Genomic DNA, 20,766 nt, shown 5'->3' with positions numbered 1-20,766 from the left:
TTTGAATGATATCTGGTAGTTGTTTATTTTCTAGCTTTGTACATCAGCTGTGCTGTTTGAAATTCTACCAGATCTGGGAGTTTGAGGAGGCAGGACTCTATAAATATTAAGTTGGTATGGTCGTGGAGTCCTGCCTTATGAACCTTTCTGATGGCTCTTTTTTGTAATGTACATAACGGTCTGAACAAGGTCTTATAGTTGTTGCCCCATACTTCCACACAGTAACTCAAGTAAGTCAAGATAAGCGAGCAATATAGAGTATGTAGTGCAGCATAATTTAATAATGTTTAGCATTGCTGAGAACAGCTATACTTCTGGATATTTTAGACTGAATGGATTTAATTTGCGGTTTCCAGCAAATCTTATGGTCTATCATCACTCCCAAAAACGTAATCACATTAACTCTCTCCACCGACACATCATCTATTTGGATTTGCAAATTTGTTTTGCTTTTGCAGTTTCCAAACAACATAAACTTAGTCTTATCCAAGTTTAATGATAATTTATTAATATCAAACCATATCTTAAGTTGACATAACTCTAAGTTGATTTCAGCCAAAAGCTGCTGCAAATTATCACCTGTACAAAAAATATTGGTATCATCTGCAAACAAAACAAAATTAAGTATTTTAGAAACTTTACAGATGTCATTAATATACAGAATAAACTGTTTTGGTCCCAATACTGACCCCTGGGGGACACCACACACAATGTCCAAGCAAGATGACTGGCAGTCATCCATTTGCACAAATTGTTGCCTGTTGCTTAGATAGTTTTTCATCCAGTGCAAGACTACTCTCCTGATACCATAGCGCTCCAGTTTCTTGATTAATATTTCATGATCTATTGTGTCAAATGCTTTTTTGAGATCAATAAATATACCAACTGCAGATTTATTTTTGTCTAAGGAGCTAGTGACTTCTATTAATTCAAGGACTGCCATTGCTGTGGATCTTTGCGATCTAAATCCATATTGACTATCAGAAAGGAGTTTATGTTTATTAATGAATGTATCCAATCTACACACAAATAATTTTTCCAAGATTTAGGAAAATTGTGGAAGTAGAGAAACAGGCCTATAATTTGTGAAATGGTGTCTGTCCCCAGATTTATAAAGTGGAATGACTTTTTTTGGAATGACCCACTTGAAATGACAGATTACAGATGTAAGTCAGAGGCTTAATAATGTCCTCATTTACTTTCTTAATTATTGTCATGTCAATGCCATCACAGTCAGTTGACCTTTTATTTTTACATTTACTGACAATATCCAAGATCTCACTTTCTCCCACTGCAGTGAGAAACATTGAATAAGGATTTCTGCTGATTAATGTTTCATTCAGAGCTCCAGCTGTTGTAGGATCAGGGATTTTTTCTGCCAGTTTAGGTCCCACACTTACAAAATATTTACTGAAGTTATGAACCACATCTTTACTGTCCTCAAAATGTTCATCATTATTTAAAAAAACTGTGGAAAATCTTTCTTGATAATACTATTTAATACATTCCAAATCCCTTTCATATTTTTCTTATTTCTATCTAATAATTTACTGTAGTAATCCTGTTTAGCTATTCGTAAAATAGCAGTTAATTTATTCTTATATTTTTTATATTTATTCTCTACCTCCAATGATCTATGCTTTATGAAATCTCTATATAGTTTTTTTCTTTTTTTTACAGGCATTTTGCAATCCCTTCGTGATCCATGGAGCTTCTGAGTATTTGTTTTTATGAGAGAACATTTTTAATGGACAGTTTTTGTCATATAATAAATTAAAGATATTCAGAACATTTTCATATGCTTTGTCAATATCCTCTTCCTGCAATATTTACTCCCAATTATGTTTCAATAATTCATCTTTGAATGATTTGATTGATTCTTCTGTTCTTACTTTTTAAACCGCTGCTTAATTTTCTCCTTATTTTTCATATAGAAATTGTCACAAACTACAAAGGCTGGTAGATGGTCACTAATATGCTGAATTATTAATTCACTTATTGTATTGTTATGTAATATATTAGTAAATATATTATCTATTAATGTGGCACTGTTAAGTGTGCCTTTAACTCAGGGATGAAACAATCACTGGATTTCTCTTTATTTTCATAGACATAGTTCAATAAAGCATTCACTGTACAACTTTAGGAAACACCAGAACAGTAAAAGTATCATGACTGGAGTGATTTAATAAGCCACTGACTAGAGCAGTTTATTAATCTCCCAGGAATTCTTGGAATAACAGTAGGAACATTACATTGTATTACGCACTGTACAACAAGCTGTCTGTAGAAACACATTTTTACATGGAAAGTAGACCTTTAAAGCTTTAAGACAAGTATTTATTAAAGGAATCATCACTTGATTAATTTGTATTTCTATTGTAGACATCTCCATAACAGCATGCATGAAACTGGTTGCTGTAGTGCTGTAAAAAACACAAACATACTGTACCTACTCCCCCCCCCCCCCCCCCCCCCAGTAGTACCTATCTTTCTTTCTCCCCTCTCAGGACCTACCTTACTCCCTTCCTACCACCTCCACTCAGCTTTCACCTGTGTGTTCTCAGAGGATGGGGGAAGATTGCAATTTCAGAGAATCCAAATGGGGTCCATAACACTAATCAGAAACCGTCCCTCCCAAAGGGAGGAAAGTGATTCTGCAGAAGTGCTAGCTTCTTCTGGGAGGGCCCCTTGTGCATTTCTTCTTCACATCCCCAGACAGAATCACAGCTATCTCCCTCACACACACACACACACCATGTCCAGAAGGCTGCAGCCTTCCCTATGTTTTATTAACGTACAAAATGAGCAAAATATTTGATTAAAAGTGAGATTATCTATATTTTGTGGCGTAGGTATTACAAGTGTTTGTGTCGTAAGGGACAAGGACAGAGTTTTGGCTGGGCTGGGATAATACCTTGGCAGGTTGTAGCATACCAAAAAGTCTGACTTGTATATTTGTATGACCAGGAAGTCGGATAGTGTGCACAGAGGGTAAGTTAACCAGTGCTTAGTCACTTTGTGACCCACAGACTGTTTCTAAACAAACCTGTAGCCTGGTTGTGGAACCCACTTGTCCAAATTGTTATATGTTTCTAGAAACAAATACACTTTATTGTAGGCACTGTCATCAATGGCTAAAAACTCTGCTAGTGTGCTTGACATAAGTGTGATATTCACAGTTTGAAATTGACTTATTTTTCTTCTGGCTGAATTGACACCAGTGAAACTGAGTCAGTAATTGACTGGAGTCTGGTCTGTTAGAGGCTCCAACTGCGAGTGTGAATTCAGCAATTCAGCAGTGCCCTGGACAGAGGATGGAGACAATCACATTTTCTCCCCACCGTTTCCTACCAGAGAGAAATGAATCTCACTCAGATTTTTTTTAACAAATGATGGCAGCTTGCCTGGAGGACGGAAGCAAGGTTGAGCCAGGAAGGATGCCGGGTGGGGGTGGGGGGGGGGGGGGGGGGGGGCTGTCACGGTCCAGCCAATCTCCATCATGGGGGCTGTTCATTCAACCTGAATGTTGCTGTTACAATGACCGTTGCCAGCTGTCTCAACCGAGGTCCAACACTCCAGAGCGAAAGAGGGGAAAAACTCATAAAGGTCTTATTTTGACACAAAACAAGCATCCCTAAAGTAAAGTCACATGCCTTTGAAGACACAGTACAGGACAGTATCATTCCAGAGAAGAAGAATATTAACACACACAGATAACACAACCCGACCTTGGCTGCCCAACTGCGTTAAGTGTGGAGTCAGCCAGAGGAGGGAACCCAGCTGGATGCAGATAAGACGACATCAGGAGCTCCACAGCTCAACACCCCCCACACCCACCCCCTCAGTGGTATGGTCCTGGTCCCCTCACATAGGCAGCTGTCAGGGCTTTTGGCTGTCCCGCTTCTGGGGATGGGCCTGGGGCTGAGGATGGGCTTTGGCCTGGCCAGCGAGAGATGTTTGTGGGTTGGGGTTGGACTGTCCCACCTTCAGGTCTTGTCCTGGCTCCGGAGCCTGGGGACTGGTCTGCAGGTCGGGGTAGACCAGGAAGCCTGTGAAGGTGATGTATTTAGCATGGTTGCTATAGGCTCCAAAGCCCTCCCTCTGGTGGCTGTAGAGCCACACTGTGTCCCCACGCCGAAGTGACATCATCAGGCTCTGGCTCTGCAGTGCACGCTCCCCCTGGTGGTCATCATAGATCATGGCCTGGACCTCCAGACGGTTCTTCATCAGCTTCACGGACAGCGTCTTGTGGGGAAGCTTCCCTGCGTTGAAGGAAAAGAAGTAGGCTCCGGGGATGCGACAGGTGAACACGCCCACCGACACGTTGAAGTCCCCACCAATGTTGACGAAGTCCGTGTCAAAGCTGACTGGCTGGTGCTGTGGGAAGCCCTGGTCTTCTCCCACAATGCTTTGGGTGCGGCCCACGGAGAATGCTGACCTCTGGTCGTCGTCCTCCTCCTCCTCCTCCCCTTCCACTTCCTCCTTCTTTTCCTCTTTCTCCTTCACCTCATCTGGCAGAACGTGGTGGTCGGTGGCTTCATTGATGACAGCTTCATTGTTGCTCGTTGTAGCCGGTGGGGGGCGTGTCTGCTGGAAAGTGTATGTGTCAGGGTACACCAGGTAGCCATTGAAGGTTGTGTAGTGTCCCGTGTTGCTGTAGAGAGCGTAGCGGGGGTCGCCGTGGAGACGCAGCCAGACGGTGTCTCCAAAGTCCAGCTGCAGCATGGCGCTCTGGGACTGGACTCGCCTCTCTTCGCCTCCGCCCTCCTCATACACGATGGCCTGTACCTCATTCCGGTTCCTCATCAGCATGACGGACAGGTCACGGTGGGGGAACTTGCCCACCGTGAAGGAGAAGTAGTAGGCCCCTGGGATCCGACAGCGGAATAGCCCCGCCCCCGGGTCAAAGTCCCCGCCGATGTTGACATACACAGTGTCAAAAGTCACCACCATTTTGGCCCCACCCTCCATGCTGCTGGTGCGTGCCACCGAAAAGGCAGAGCGCAGCTCTGTGTCATCACTGAGACGGGCAAACGCCCACGCACTGGCAGCTTGGCACAGGAGACCAATCAGAAGACGGTTGGTAAAGGTTGCCATGGTTACCTGTGGGTATACAGGAGACGGAGAGGTCAGCTTACATTGCTCAGCAAGTAGAAGGTTTGTTCACTAGCTGATCCTAAACAAACGTTAAAACAGTCCAGAGTTTAGAAACACATCTTTCTCCCCTCCTCTCTCTGCCTCTCATGAGAGAACGGACCAGTAGAAGTAGATAAGTAATCACACGTCAATTTGTTAGTAAGACACATCAATGTTAGAATGCTGATGTTGCAGGTGCAACTGTGTGTCTATAAGCCTGACTGCAGATGTGTAGTGATCTGTGGGACTGAGACTGTTATACTGTGATACTGTTGTGTAGCTGGAGCAGTTGTCTCTACTCAGGACCTGTCAGAAAGATGTCACTATTCTCTGCTAATGAGACCTTAGACAGACTCAGACAGGAAGCTTCATAACCAGCTCTCCACACCTCCTAGGTGTCTCTACTGTAACAAAACACAACCTTCCTCCCTCTGGAACACCTCCTCAAAAAATCAATCTCCTTTTCCCTCCTCTTCCTCCTCCTCCTCCTCCTCACCTTTCTAGATCGGTCACTGTGAACCAGATGAGCCTAGTGTTCACAGGTGCTGTGCAGGTGTTTGTGTGTGTTCTCCAAGGATTGTCATTTATTTGCTCTTGTAGAGGTGAAACATGGTTAAAGCATTAATCCCTGCTTGTGGTGTTAAACAGCCCTTAGGCTGATCAATAGTAGTGATCAGGATGTTATTTTCCGTGTGAATGGGTTCAGATCCTCTCTAGTGTCCTGGGAGCAGAATAGATAATTAATCACCTTTATCTGACCACACACTCTGGGATACACATTTGGTACTTGGTGCCTGGGCACACACACACAAAACACACATACACACAACCTTTCTGTCTGGGCACACACACAAATACATTGTGCCTGTACACACACACACACACACACACACACATCCTGTGTGTGCTACTTGGTATGTGGATCAAGGCTCTGTCTCAGCCACTTTCGACAGCCCCCCATGTAGGCAGGTTGACAAGCATTCTGAGGAGAGCTCCATGGAGACTGTCTGTTTGAAACAGCTATGAAACAAAGCAAACAGAAACAAGATATTTCCTCCTCCTTAACGAGCCCCCTGGAGAGTTGGCCACAGATGTGGGAGCTCTATTAATATCGCAACCAGAGATCTGGTTCTGCTGCTGGCCCACATTCTGTATTAGCTCCAGACCCAAGTTTCTAGAATAAGTAACAGCATTCTGTAGGCAAGGTTCTATAAGGAAACACAGGGTTCTGTTACTGTGGTTCAGCAGTGTTTGGCAAAATGTTCTTCATCGTGGGCATGATTCCGTGCCAGGGTTCTAGAACACGGCAGAGATGCTGGTAAGGGGGGGGGGGGGCAGGGATGCATTCTTGATAAACACGGACTTTGCTGTTTGAAATCTACACCAAATTTCACTCTACATTCAATCTGTAATCTCGACAGGAAGTCTTCAAGACCTAACAACAGGAGATCTCTTTCAACCTGACATCTCTAGGCAGGGGGCAGGAGCAGCCTGGCAGTAGCATTTTAGTTGCATCTTGAGTGAATATTTCAGTGTTGTGTCCTGCCAGGAGTCCTACTTCTATATATAGTGTGAGAGATCAAAGCTGTCAGCTCCTCCTTTGAGGGAGATCAATAACTGTGTTCACGGAAGGGTAAAGACGACGATGGAGAAAGAAAGAAGGATACAGGAGGGGATGAAAGGAGAGTGAAAGAGGGGAGAGAGAGAACAAGGGGGGAGGTGTAAAAGCTGACCGATTATATGACAATTAGTCATGAGCTAAATCATCTAATGTGAATAAATATTCGACTGCATCATGTAATGCACTTCGATTCATGCATTATGAACCAACATTTTTCTCTGTGGGATTGTGTGTGTGTGTGTGTTTGGAGGAGTGTGTGGGCAGCACACCCTGGCAGAGTTACTATGTCTGTGGAGCTCTCCTCCACACTTAGCTGTCTGGTGGTGACGATAACAAACACTGCTGTTACTCTGGGAACGAGCGAGAAAGAGGAGGAAGTAGAGTAAGAGATGGGATGGAGAGAGAGAGAAAGAGACAGAGAAAGAGAGAGAGAGAAAGAAAGAATGAAAGCCAGGGAATAGAAGAAAGGTAGGAAGGGATTGAGGGATTGAGGGATGGAGGGACATCATTAGACCAGAACATCTCACTGCTGTTAGTTTAAATGATTCACTTTGTCTGCTGTTGGCAGCACATATATGTTCACATCCTCCTCCTCCAGACATGAATATCCTCACTATCTACTCCCACTACAGGGAGAGGCTGCCTAGCTCACTGGGACTGGTGCCAGACACTCACATACCTCCATACATACATATACACACACTTTGTCTGGGCGCACACACACTATCTATCTTTGTTGCTGTGAACCATCCACTCAGCTCTTGATGTAAAACAAGTATCTCATTGTTACTCTGTTCAACACATCATGTCCTCCACCCCACCTCTCTAACCCCAATCTCTCTCCATCTCTGAAAACGAATGAGCTCCCACCCCCCTCAGAGCAAACTGCCATCCAGACAGGTGGACAGGAGGAATCTATTTTACTTTCTTGTTATTTGTTTTCTCCCAGGGTGTAAGGCATGGTCTGGGTGGACAGCCTGCCAGTCAAGCCCCATGAGATCACTGTTTGTTTGGAGAAAAAACCCCGCTGACCGTGGAGGCTGTGGGACGTTTATTCCTTATTACCGTAACACAGAGACACACATACACTCGTAAACACACACATACACACACTCATACAATCACACAATAATGCAAACGCACTTTATTCTCTCTCTTTACACCCCCCCCTTGCCACACACACACACACACACACACACACACAGCTCCTACCCTGTCTCCAACAGGATAAGAGGCTCAGGTTGTCTCTGAGGTTCTGATTAATCTCCTCCTGAATGGCCCCTGCTTCAGAACCCTGCTAGAACCCGCCACCGCCTGTGTGTGAGACTTTGGCGAGCCATCAAAGCACCATCCTCTCTGAGTGCCTGGATATCAGAGCAGGCTGATGTTAGCCTCAGAACCACAGAGAGGGGCTGGGACCAGCATGAGCACCTCAGCCAGGGAGTCTGCTCTGAGGAGCAGTGGGGGATTGAAGAAAGTCACATGTAACTTTTAAATTGTAATTATAGCTTATATGTTCACATTGCCCCATCTGGATGTTACATCTAGATGTTACAAATAAAGTAAATCTGTTAATGTATATTGTCACTGTTATAGTTTCCGTTGCTGTATATTGTTACTGTTATTGTTTCTGTTACTAGTTGGAGGCAACGGGGGACGTGTTGTTTTCATCCTTATTCTATAAGTATAACTTATTTTAGAGTTCTTTCCCCTGGAACAGATTTCATGTTCCAACCGAGGGGGGCTGTCGCTGTCTTGGTGTGTGGGGCTGCATCAAATACCCCTTTTTGCTGCACTAGTCCACACTTGAGTGGTGGAGATCTCATTCTATTATGAATGTAACTGTTAGCTGCTCCTGGCATTCTCTAATCCCTGCTATCCTCTCTCTGTCCCCCCCCCCCCCCCCACACACACACATCCCTTGTGGTGTGGGGGGTTTGAGCTGTCAGCACCTGCCTGGTCGTCGGTCGGCCAACGCTGGACCTGGTTGCGAGTCTCCCGGTCCTGTCCTACATCTATAAAGTTGAATAATGGATTTTGGTGTTTCAAAACCCATTGACACTGTATGACTATGATTAGCCTGTGTTCTGCTCCTCTCTCCCACCAACCGTCTCTGGAGGAGGGGATCCTTCTCTGAATTTCTCCTCCCAAGGTTTCTTCAATTTTTTCTCCTGTTGGGAGTTTTTCTGGGAGTTTTTCCTTGTCTTCCTTTAGGGTTTAGGTTGGTTGAGGGGCAGTTCTATGGGCGTATGTGAAGCCCTCTGTGACATGCTTGCGTGTAAAAAGGGCTATACAAATAAAGGAAGGTGAGGGGGGAGAAGGGGGAGAGGGGGAGAGGGGGGAGAGGGGGGTGTGAGAGAGGGCAAGGAGGGATGGAAAGGTAAAGGAAGGGAAGTGTGGAAAATGTTTAGGGGGATGATGGACAGACAGACAGACAGACAGACAGATGGGTAGATCGAGAACAGTTTATTCAGTGTTTGCGAAATTAGTCAAATGTAAGTGTAAACGAACACACATTGAGCAACTTTGAAAGGGAGTTTGAGACATGGATCGAGGAGTAGATGGAGGTGGGAATGGAGAGATAGAAATCATGGTGGGATGCATTTTGATGTTGGCTGCCTGGATCTTGCTTTGAGATCCCCCATGGCGAGACCCATCCTCACCTACCTACCTGCAGGGTCGTCAGACCACAGAACCGGAGGGACATCAAGATATGGATAGAGACCCCCTGAGGTGAGCTCTGCCATGACCACCACTGACTTATGGTGTCACCTGACCCTCGGACTCCTCCCCCATGTCGTCACATGATCCTCAGACTCCTCCCCCCTCAGTGGCAGGTATGTCCTTGGGAGTTTGTGTTTGTGTGCATACCTTTACATGTGTGATAGATTTTCCTTCATTTAAAACGGGAGTCACGTCAAGACAAGTCTCTTTGACAAGAACCCAAGACTAGCGTTAAGGAGAATATAACCCCCTGGTCTGCACATGACCTCCATGTTCGTGGTCTGGCCAATACTGTGCTCCCCTTCTATGGTTACTCTGCACTAGTCTAGATAGTTTACATTTTGTGCAACGCTTTTTCAGAAGCTTTGATTCTACAAACCAAACAGATTGTGCGACCGTACGTAACGATGTCTAACACTGGGCGGATTTTAGAAGGCAAGATATTGTCTGACAGACCCCAATCAGCCCCCAATCTTCATGACATCATCCTTCTTTTCAAGAAGGGTCGTATAACACTTGAACACGTGAATTGTCTGAGGCATGCAGCCAGTATGAAGCTGAGACCGACATAGCACAACACGTCACCTCTTATCGCTGAATTCATTTTGATCAATTCGATTATATAGCTTTACATTACATTAGATTACATTAAACTACAACATACAGTAGCAGACATTCATAATATATCTATTGTCTATTACGTAAGTCAGATATTTGTGGTAATGATCGGTCTCAGACAGAGACAGTGAGTAACCATCTCAGCGTCGCTCTCACACTCTTCTCACCTCCCTCTGGAGATTCACTGGACCACTAGATCTGCTCCTGGACAGATCCCTGCCACCACCACTAATAATCAGATCTGAAACCGTCATTCATGGATTTCTAAACAGTATCACCCTCTGTCTCCACTTTAGGTCTCTTCAGCACAGGTGTTGGAGTAAGAGGTGAACATAAATAATATATCTCAGCCCTAAATTTTCCATACATTGTTCCACAATATGCAGATAAAGATAAGGTTCAGATTACCGTATAAAGAGTATGTACGAGTACAGGTGGTTGTGCCCCACCCTACAGCCCTGCTCCAGTACAGCTGCTCTCTGCTCACACCAGACAGTGTCTCACACCCCCATCCAGAGTGCCTCTCACCCAGCCTGACAATGGCACTCCTCAGCTCTACTTTGAACCCCTAAAAGAGCTGAGCCATACCATGGTGGAGGAGAGCAGAGGAGAGGAGGAGATTGGAGGAGAGGAGGGGAGCGGAGCGGAGCAGAGGAGAGGAGGAGAGGAGAGGAGAAGAGGGGAGGAGAGGAGAGGAGGAGAGGAGGAGAGGGGAGGAGAGGAGAAGAGAGGAGGGGAGAGGAGGGGATAGGAGAGGAGGAGAGGGGAAGAGAGCAGAGGAGGGCAGGGGAGGGGAGGGGCAGGGCAGAGCAGAGCAGAGGAGGAGAGGAGGAGAGGAGAGGAGAGGAGGAGAGGAGGAGAGGAGGAGAGGAGAGGAGAGGAGGAGAGGAGAGGAGGAGAGGAGGAGAGGAGGAGAGGAGAGGAGGAGAAGAGGAGAGGAGGAGAGGAGGAGGAGAGGAGAGGAGAAGAGGAGAGGAAGAGAGGAGGAGAGGAGAGGAAGAGAGGAGACGAGCGGGAAGAGACACCTAGTCAATGTTTTATCTTTCCTTCCGTATGTATATGCTGTCTCCATATTAGTATTCTCTTTGACAGTCACACCTGCCTTGACATACTATGTGTGAGTGTGTGTGTGTACTTGTGCATGTGTGCTTTCATCCCAGAGAGAAAACAAGAGATAACACTACTAGTGCAACGTATTGGAACAATGGATCGGAACACACACACACAAACACTGCATGCTTGCTCGCTCACACACAGGCACCACTATCTCTAGCCCGCAGCAAGATAAAGATAAAAATTCTGCTTAGACAAATAAATAGATAAATAGATAGATAGATAGATATATAAATAGAAAGATAGAAAGATACAGCAGCAATCAAAACACAGCTATTTCACACACGAGCCAGCCCTGCTCTTTCTGCAGTTAGCACTCCTTACCTGTGTGTCTTTGTGCTCCCGTGTCACTGTCTGTCTGTGGGTAGTAGAGGCTCTGGGACTGGGTCTGTATCAGGTAGAGCGCTGGTCGGAGCTGCTCTGGTTGCGGCTGCTGGGCAAGAATGCTGCTTTAAAGTTCCCTGCTACACACGCGTATATACCACTCCCCCTCTCTCTCTCTCTGTGTCTGTTCTCTTTCGACTCTCTCTACTCTCTGCATCACTCTCTCTCTATGTCTCCCTCTCTCTATGCTCTCTGCTCTCTGTCTCTCTGAATCTCTCTCTTTCATCTCTCTGCTCTCTCTCTATTTGCTTCTTCTGTATCTCTCTCTCTCTCACTCTCTCTTTCTGTTCTTTCCACCATCTCTGCATCCTCTAGACCTCTTTATGTTCTCTCTCTCTCTTTCTCTCTCTCTCTCAGTGATCTCTCTATTCTCTCTCTATTTGTCCTTAAACGTAAACATACACATGGAGGATATGAGACTGTTTGGGGGGACGCTGCTGTGGAAGGGGCTCTGGAGGGTCGATGTGTCCCTGGGCTGCGATGGGGGGCCCAGGGGTACAGGTGGCTGGGAAGATTATTGTCTCTGCCAGATCCAGAATCTACCCAGATCCCCTGACCATCTGCCGAAGTGTATGAATAGGTGTTTATAAGTGTGTGTCTGTTTAGTGTATGTGAGTGGGTGTATGCGTGTGTGTGTATGTGTGTGTGTGTGTGTGTGTGTGTGTGTGTGTGTGTGTGTGTGTGTGTGTGTGTGTGTGTGTGTGTGTGTGTGAAAGAGAATGTGTGTCATCACACGAGAGGGGCGGAGAAGGACAGGCAGAGTATAATCACTGGAAGCATTGTTATGTAGCAACAATGGTGCCAATTTCCCCAAGTCCTCATTGTAGTAGTCATGATTCTGTTTTCAGAGGAAGGGAGAGGGAGGAGAGAGAGAAGGGGATGGAGGGAGGAGAAAGATGGGGAGAAAGGGAAGCAGAGAAACAGAATGGAGAAAAGAGAGAGTGGGAGAGAGGTTTGGGACATATAATCCTCTCAAATTGAAATTCATCCTACCGCTCCTCATTTATAATCTCATTCAAAATTTCACATCCAGAGGAGAGAGGAAAGGAGAGAACACGAGAGAGACACGAAGAGGACAGGAGGGGGAGGAGAGGAAATGAGAGGAGGGGGAGGAGAGGAAAGGAAAGATAGATGAAACTGGCTGTTTCTATTCAAGTGATCTCAATCTCCTGGTGATAAATAATTCAGACCAGAGATCTAATGGGGGTTGATACTGTCACCATGCTGCAATAACTCAGTTCTACACACACACATACACACACACATTACTTACTGTTCACAATTCTTACTGTTTGTGTCTAAGATCATTCAGCAAATCATTGTCCTTAGAAATAAACAAACCTGTGTGTGTGTGTGTGTGTGTGTGTGTGTGTGTGTGTGTGTGTGTGAGTGAGTGAGTGTATGTGAAAATGTGTGTGTTACATCAAAGCAGGGAATGTGAAAGTCAGTCTGGCCTAGTTTGGTCATTAACTGGTTGTAAGGAAAATCTTGGAGACTAAATATAGCTCACACTCACTGTAGAACTGGTCCACCATTGCTTTGCCCTGCTTTAAGATGATGAGAGGTAGAGGAAACCTGAGGGATGTGCAGTAACCAAGTCAACAAGGAGAAGTGAGAGAGCAGGATTAGTAACACACCTCTGAACGTACCTGTCAGCTTTGGAAAGAATCCTTCAAAAGTTGTTTATATTTAGTCTTAATCTGCTGTGTTCTCCAGCCTGTCTTCATGTTGCCTCTGTCCGCTCTCCTCTCCAGCCTATCTTAATGCCACAACAACTGACGTCTTATGCTTGTATGCTGTTGTGCTGTCACTGACAGACAACACACAGAGTGTGTGTGTGCGCTTTCTGTTAAAACCCTTCAACAGAAAGCGCACACACACACTCTGTGTTCCAATCAGTACGGTTGTGGTTGTCCTGGATACCTTAATAAGGACATGTCAACCAGACTGTCTGCAACAGGAAACACACACAAACTAAAGGGTGTGTTTTATAAATGCAGTTTCCATGGAAACAGCATAAATCAAACCTCTCATGCACGCACAAACACACATACTGTACATACAGACACACACACACACACACACACAGTGTGTATAAGTTTGGCAATACACTGGCTTGGACACTGGGGATGATGATGAGGATAAGAATAATGATGTCTGGAGAACACACCTATTCCAGACTAAGTAGCAGAAAGGAGGACACAGATGGAAGACCAGAGGAAGAAATAAAAGAATGTTCTGGATGAAGGAGATGGAAAGAGGAGAGAGTAAAGAGAGGGATGGACATTCTCACATCTAAGACTTTGTCTTTTCTCAAGGCCAGTGAAGAGTGCAGTTCTGCAACGGTATTGGCTCGGTGTGTGACTCACACATGCTTCCCCTGGGGCTCTCTGATAGGTTGTGTGGCCACCTGGGGTCTTCTGATAGGCTGTCTGGTGAGCGTGCTCTGTTCTGCTCTGTCTGGCTGATGGCTCCTGACAGCAGGAGTCTCCACGCTGCTGCACATAGTCTGAGCAGCTCGGCCTGGGATGTAGCAAACTGAACACACACCAGACCTGTGACCTCACCCACCCCCCTCCTCTCCCCTCTTTTCATCTCCTCTCCCTTTTACTCTTCTCCCCACCACTCCCCCCTCCTCTCCCCTTCCCTCTCCTCTCCTCTTCTCACCCCAACAGTCCACTCGTTTACTGTCGCTCTCATTCAGACAAAACGAAAACAATCACTGGACTTAATGAGACCAGTCTGGAGCTTGTGTTTACACTTCAAAGCTGGCCGTGAGCATGTTTAATGAATGTTATTCATCTCTCTAGATGAACATAGTCAAAGTCATTCATCCATCAGTTTTGACATAATGGGGTGTTTGATAACTCACACACACACACTTTCTCTCTCACACAAACACTCACACAACATACATTCAGATATAGCTGTGCCATGGTGATAAAATTACTCTAGGAATAACTTTCTCTCTCTCCCTAACTCCTTCCCTCCAGAGAGAGAGAGAGGCAGATAGAGAAGCTCTGTTGTGACCTCCAAGAGCCACCATAGGAATATGTCTTCTTTTCATCTCTGCACACACACTGCCGCTCTTGGTGTATGGGTGCGTGTGTGTGTGTCTGTGTGTGCGTGCACATATGCTTCTGTGTGTACAGTGCTTCTGTCTCCTGGGGGATCAGGGTTTGTTTCATAAAGAGTATTTTTAGAAGAGAGACCTAGTTAAAGAAGCTTGTTTGCTTCAGTAGAAGCAGAGTGACAGTCATCCTCCACACCTATCTCCTGCTCTCTGAGCCAGGAAGGAGCTCTCTGGGGAATAGGATGGCTCTGATATAGCAGTCCCAATAATTATATTACAATTGCACACTGCAATTACTGCACACACATACTCGTCTTTCTTCTTCCCTCTCTTCTCCTTCTCTCTTTTCTCTTTCCATCTCTTTTCCTGAGAGCCCAATTATAGCTGACAGCAACAGCTCTCTTCTCCACTTCTCTCAGGGTTCTGACATGGTCCACTAAATGGAAGCAGCTGGTTCTTGAAGATAGTCACACGTTCTGGAGGACATTCCAGCTATGCCTCTTACTCTATGATCATCCCTCCACCCCCCCACCCCCCCACACTCCTCTCTCATGGTTCTTCCCCTGCTGCCTCCACCACACACTTGCTCCCTTCCTCCCCCTCTGTGCCCCCCTATCCCCCAGGTGTTTTTGCAGTAATGGGCCATCTGTTTGTCGCTGTGGCAGGGGACCTGGTCTGTGGCAGTTTCTACATCGACAAGTCTGGCAGCCATCTTCCAGACCATTTACACCTCCTTGCAGCGGGGGCAGGGGGGGTTAGAGGACAGATGAATGAGAGGTGGAGGAGAAAGAGGTAAGATAAAGACAAGGGGAGAGACCGAGGACAAATAAGAAAGAATAAGACAGAAAAGAGAGAAAGATGTGGATGAGTATCGTGCAGGATAGTGTCTCAGAGAGAGCTGCGAACGTGACCTTTATTGATTGGACGAGGTGCGAATGGGCTGCAAAGAGACAAGGATAGGGGCTCTGAGGCCAGAACCCAGGTGGCCAATCAGGGAGCTGACAGTGTTAACAGGCGTGGGGGAAAGGGTGGAGTCAGTTAAAGCACTAGAGCATCCTCATCCACCTCTCTCTATCTCTCTCACCATAAACGTGCTGTTGCTAAGATACCAGACCCTCTCACTCCCACACAATCCTAAAGCAAGCTCATGCCTCCAACCCCTCCCACCCCCTCTCCCCCACGCACACACACACACTACCTTTCATATGTTTTAGCAACAGCATCCTGTCATGGAAGTACAAAGATGGAAAGTACAAATAGAGACACACACTCACAAAAACACATCACACACATACATGCACACACACACACAGGCACACATTTGGGCATCCTCCTTAAAAGCCAGGAGGCTTGGTGGCTAGGATATCAGTCTCATGCTGGTCCAGCATATGGCTGTCCTCAGAAATCCAATATCACACCACACACACACATAAACACATGCAGTCCTGGAATTCTAACTCTCAATTATTCATGGGACCTTGTGTGTGAGCCTGTGGGTGTCTGAGGTTCAACAAGCCTGGAGGTCAATGTAGAAAAACATGGCTACTACACAGTTACTACACGCCTACGCCACAGCTATTACACGGCTGCATCATGGACTAAAAATCACAGATACACCCACACACATAAACATTCATGCACACACACAAACAGATACACACCAATACATTCCTGTGATGACTTAATGTGTCATAACTTCCAAGAAACAACAAGCACAGCAGGAGGTGTGAGAAAGAGTGAGGGGTGGAGAGAGAGAGAGAGAGAGAGAGAGAGAGGGGAGAAAGAGAGACAGGGATGGAGAGATGAGAGAGACCAAGATATTATGGGAAGGATAAAAGGATGGGAGGTGGAGGGAGAGATGAAAGTTGTGTAATTAGTTCGAGAGAGAAGAGAGAGAGAGAGAGAGAGAGAGAGAGAGAGAGAGAGAGGGGGGGGGGGGCTGGTGTACTGAGAGCAGTGACTCAAGCCCTGATGCCAGATTTCTCAGATCTCTCCTGAGCTGGTCTCTGTTGGTTACTCTCAAATCATCTGTAGTCTCTCCATATCAAGGTGCACTGAGCTGTTCCCCTGACTACCCCATCGCCTTCTACCTCACCCTGCCCCTTCACGTTATATTGAAAACACAGCTGAATAGAGCTGGCTCTTGTGGATACACTGCACCAGGCCCACTGGCATATTTTGTACAAAGACAGAACAGAAAGATGCGGTGTTACAACGCCACCCAGTGACAGGAAAAAAATATTACACATGCACACAAAAAAAATATTTAATTCAAATTCGATTCATTTAAAGTGTGTAATACTAAACACTGTAAAGGTGAAATAGAATGCAATCCAAAACATGTTTTTATTGCAGGTGCTCTGTTACTGTGGGGTAAGATCCCCATATGTGTGTGTGCGTGTGCATGAGCGTGTGTGAAGGGTGTAGGGTGTAGGTGCAATTGTAAGAAGTGGATTGATAGAAGTATATCTAGTGTTGTAATCCTATATTTAATTGTATATGAAATGAGGCCGAGACACCTTGAAGGAAGTAGTTGCAGGGAGACGGCAGAGGGTCGGTGTGAGAAAGTGTTCCCTTCTACTCAATCTTAATAACTGTTCCGTCTCGGGTTTCTCCTTCGTGTATTTTAAACAGAATTCAAAAACAATTTTACAAATATTTTAATTAAACTTGTGGTTTTCTGCCAGTTAAAATTAACATAATAGTGACACACATTTTTGAATATCATCCTGCTCTGGTTTACATAGTGTGAGGATGGACATTTTAGTGACACCAAACACACTAGTCGGAAAGATGGCGGTGACTTTGAGGGGTGGATGTGTACAACTGCTGAGAACGTGTCGGAGTTTACAAAGTCAACATGTTCATGTTCCCGTTATTAATCAGATAGGTGGGTAGTGGTGACATTTACAAATATGTGTTTAATTGATTATTTGTGTGGTAGCAGGTTACTTTAACTGTATTTGAGTCCTATGTCCTGGAAGCTAACCAGTGCTAGCCAATCGTAGCTAGCTTTCTGCTGGCTAACATAACCTGAGGTGAACGTAATCTCATAGGAAGAGTCATTTAAAAGATGAATACAGCTGGCTAGGTAACATTACAGCGCCCTAAGGCTAACACGATTTACAGACCGTTTGCTCACTGTGGGTTGTCTCTATGTTCTTTCAGGTGTCCAGTTCCCTGCGCTAGTACGTCATTGCAGTTCTCAGAGCGTTAAGTTGCCATCGAGGTAATGATGACGGATGCGTGTGTGTGAACTAATAACTACCTAATCAAATTACGACCCAAGCGAGTTGCAAGGTGTCTATGATATTCATACATCTGTGCCCATTTTAGTCTATACACGCCTTCTCTCTCTCCCCCCCTCTCTCTCGTCTTGCTTTCTCACGTCATGCACACACAGATCCCACTTTATTTTTTGTTGTAGCTCTGACAGGTTTCCCCTGACGTGATGTGATTGGTTGACAAGAAGATGTTGTGGTTATTACCCAGAGTTAATTGCTGTGGGTTTCCTTCCTGAATAGTTCAGTTCCAGAGACGTCCCTGTCCAGACCACCATGGCCTGAGTTGACCCCCATTGACCCTGAGGAGCAGAGAGAGCAACACGCAGGTCTGAAGTGCACTGTTACACACACACACACACACACACACACACACACACACACACACACACACACACACACACACACACACACTGTATGCACAAAACAGATTGGAGACATTCACTTTATGTTCTGTAAAGTTCTGGCTTGTCACACTTATCACATTGTCCAGTAAATCTAGGCCACGTTACAATATAATGTAGTTTTTGTAACAAAGGTGTATTGTAACCCCCAGCATGTAAAAGTATACTGATACCCCAGTATTAGGCTTCATTCCACATTGTATGTGTGAGTGGTTCTCTCATTACACTTTATTGGAGATGCTGGCCGTGGGATATTGTTGTGTTCTAATGTACTGTTAGTGAAACACTGAAACGCAACCCTTGTGGTGCTAACATACTATAGCCTCGACGTCTGCATCTGTTGTGTTTTAAATCTCCTTTCTGTCATATATCTGTCAATCACTATTCCTCTTCCTGTCTGTCTGCCATAACTCCTCCTCTTCCTGTGTCCTGCAGCGGTGGTGCAGAAGGTGAATGGCGTGCTGGCCCAGGGTGATCTCGGGAGGTTGTTTGCGGTGGTGCACTTCGCCAGCCGCCAGTGGAAGGTGACCAATGAGGACCTGATCCTCATAGAGAACCACATAGAGGCCGAGTGTGGGGACAGGATTCGGATGGAGAAGGTGGGTCGACCACATACACAAATACATACAATAGAACCAGTAACAGTTGGTTGCTTTGGTGATAGCTTGTTCTAATTCTAAGTACCCAAATGGGATTTGTGTCTATAGAGTCTTCATTGATTAATAAAGTGTTATCTTGTCTGTCTGCTGTTCAGGTGCTGATGGTTGGAGGAGAAGACTTTACTATGATTGGCAGGCCACTTTTGGGGTATGCTGCACATGCACACGTAGACACACACATCTCTATCCTTAGCTACAGGTGCTACTGATATGCAGGTAACATATCTATCTTACAATGTAAAGATGCATGTGTTACCCACAATATAATGTTCTAATTGATCTTACTGGTAAATATATGCTGACTAATCAGTCATCTCCCCCTCATGCCCTCCCGCAGCAGAAACCTGGTCAGAGTGGAAGCTACAGTGATTGAGAAGACAGAGTCCTGGCCCAAAGTTCACATGCGCTTCTGGAAGAGACACCGCTTCCAGAAGAAGAAAAGTAGGTTCCATCTGCTGCTGTCGGGGGCGTTATCTACTATAGACTGACATGTTCTCAGCCTATAACCACTGTTGACTTTATATATAATATTGTATGGACTACAGAAGGTATCCCAGACAGTGATTCATTAGGAAAACGAATAATATTGATGCGCTTTGTCATTTGATATAATTGAATGCTTAGTCATTAGCCCCTTTTATTCAGTGTTCTGGATGAGATAGACAGGTTGGCACAGCGCTAGGTGTCGAACCAGACTGTTGTCTCGAACTAACTAAGCCTGCTGTAATGATGTCTGCCTGGCCAGCTGGCTCAATGTCTGTATGTGTACTTTGTCTAACTTCCATTTTTAAACCACAGTGTCTGTCTCTGCCTGCCTGCCTGCTTGCATGTCCATCTGTCTGCCTGTATCTATCTCTACCTGTCTGCCTGTATCTATCTCTACCTATCTGTCTGTCTCTGTGTGAAGGCAGAGAGCTGAGTGTGACCATGCTGTTTAGTTAGATTCTGTTTATAGTCTGAATCAGTGACCTACATTTCTCCTAACGTGCCAATTCCACTGTGTTCAGGTCTAATACAGTCAACACGATCAGAGCATTTGGACAGGAGGACATTACTCATTATCATTACCACCCCAAATATCGATTCATTTTTACCTATTTCAAATCACAACTCAAAACACATCTCTTTACTACTGCTTATTTCACTTAATGTAATTTGCACTGCTTCCTTCTGTTGTTTTTAATGTTGTTTTATTCGGAATTTTTCTGCTTTTAATGTTTTTGGACCTCTGTATACGGTGTCCTTGAGTGCCGAGAAAGTCGCCTTGGAAAATAAAATGTATTATTATTATTACTCAACACTTGATAGACAGGGATGGAGAGAGAGAAAGTGGGAGGGGTGGGAAAGATAGGGGGAGGAATTGGAAGAGATTATTAAGAAAATGATTATTAGAAAAATATACATACAATACTATCATGTTATATCATATATTATATGTTTTATCAGTGATTCTAATGTATCAGTTAACTTGTATGTCTGACTAATGGTTACTCCTGTCCTTTCTCCTCTCCTCCAGTTGTTATCCAACCACAGACCATCCTAAGGATCAACTCCATAGAAGTGGCTCCTATGCTCTCATGATTTCAGTTTCTGTATTTCTCTTTGTAAATATGCTTACTCACTGTGCTGAAATTAACAAATGGTTTGTGACAATTATGAAATAAAGTTTTCCAAAAGTGTTTACATCTGCTTTGTCTCTGTTCTTTTTGTTTTGTTTTAACAAAGTGTTCAGTTTGACTGCTCTGTGATC

At 45.1% G+C, this 20,766-nt stretch overlaps 2 protein-coding genes across 2 annotated transcripts; one reads left to right on the top strand and one right to left on the bottom strand.

Moving 5' to 3' along the window:
- Positions 1-3,882: 3,882 nt before the first annotated feature.
- c1qtnf4 (C1q and TNF related 4) lies at positions 3,883-11,635 on the bottom strand. The gene is made up of 2 exons (XM_067249379.1): positions 11,540-11,635; positions 3,883-5,106 (listed from the first exon to the last, which is right to left on the bottom strand). Exon 2 carries the CDS (start codon positions 5,098-5,100, stop codon positions 3,883-3,885), a length of 1,218 nt encoding a protein of 405 aa, XP_067105480.1. The 5' UTR covers positions 5,101-5,106; positions 11,540-11,635.
- Positions 11,636-17,459: 5,824 nt separating this feature from the next.
- Positions 17,460-20,699, top strand: mrpl21 (mitochondrial ribosomal protein L21). The gene is made up of 7 exons (XM_067249261.1): positions 17,460-17,562; positions 17,841-17,901; positions 18,197-18,282; positions 18,793-18,956; positions 19,112-19,164; positions 19,354-19,457; positions 20,533-20,699. The coding sequence occupies exons 1-7, from the start codon at positions 17,466-17,468 to the stop codon at positions 20,595-20,597; spliced, it is 630 nt and encodes a 209-aa protein (XP_067105362.1). The 5' UTR covers positions 17,460-17,465; the 3' UTR covers positions 20,598-20,699.
- The last annotated feature ends 67 nt before the right edge of the window (positions 20,700-20,766 follow it).

The sequence above is a fragment of the Osmerus mordax genome, chromosome 13 (assembly GCF_038355195.1).
Source record: "Osmerus mordax isolate fOsmMor3 chromosome 13, fOsmMor3.pri, whole genome shotgun sequence".
Classification (NCBI taxonomy): Eukaryota; Metazoa; Chordata; class Actinopteri; order Osmeriformes; family Osmeridae; genus Osmerus; species Osmerus mordax.
Note: the sequence above shows the minus strand (reverse complement) of the source record. Positions and strands in the feature narration are given on the sequence as shown.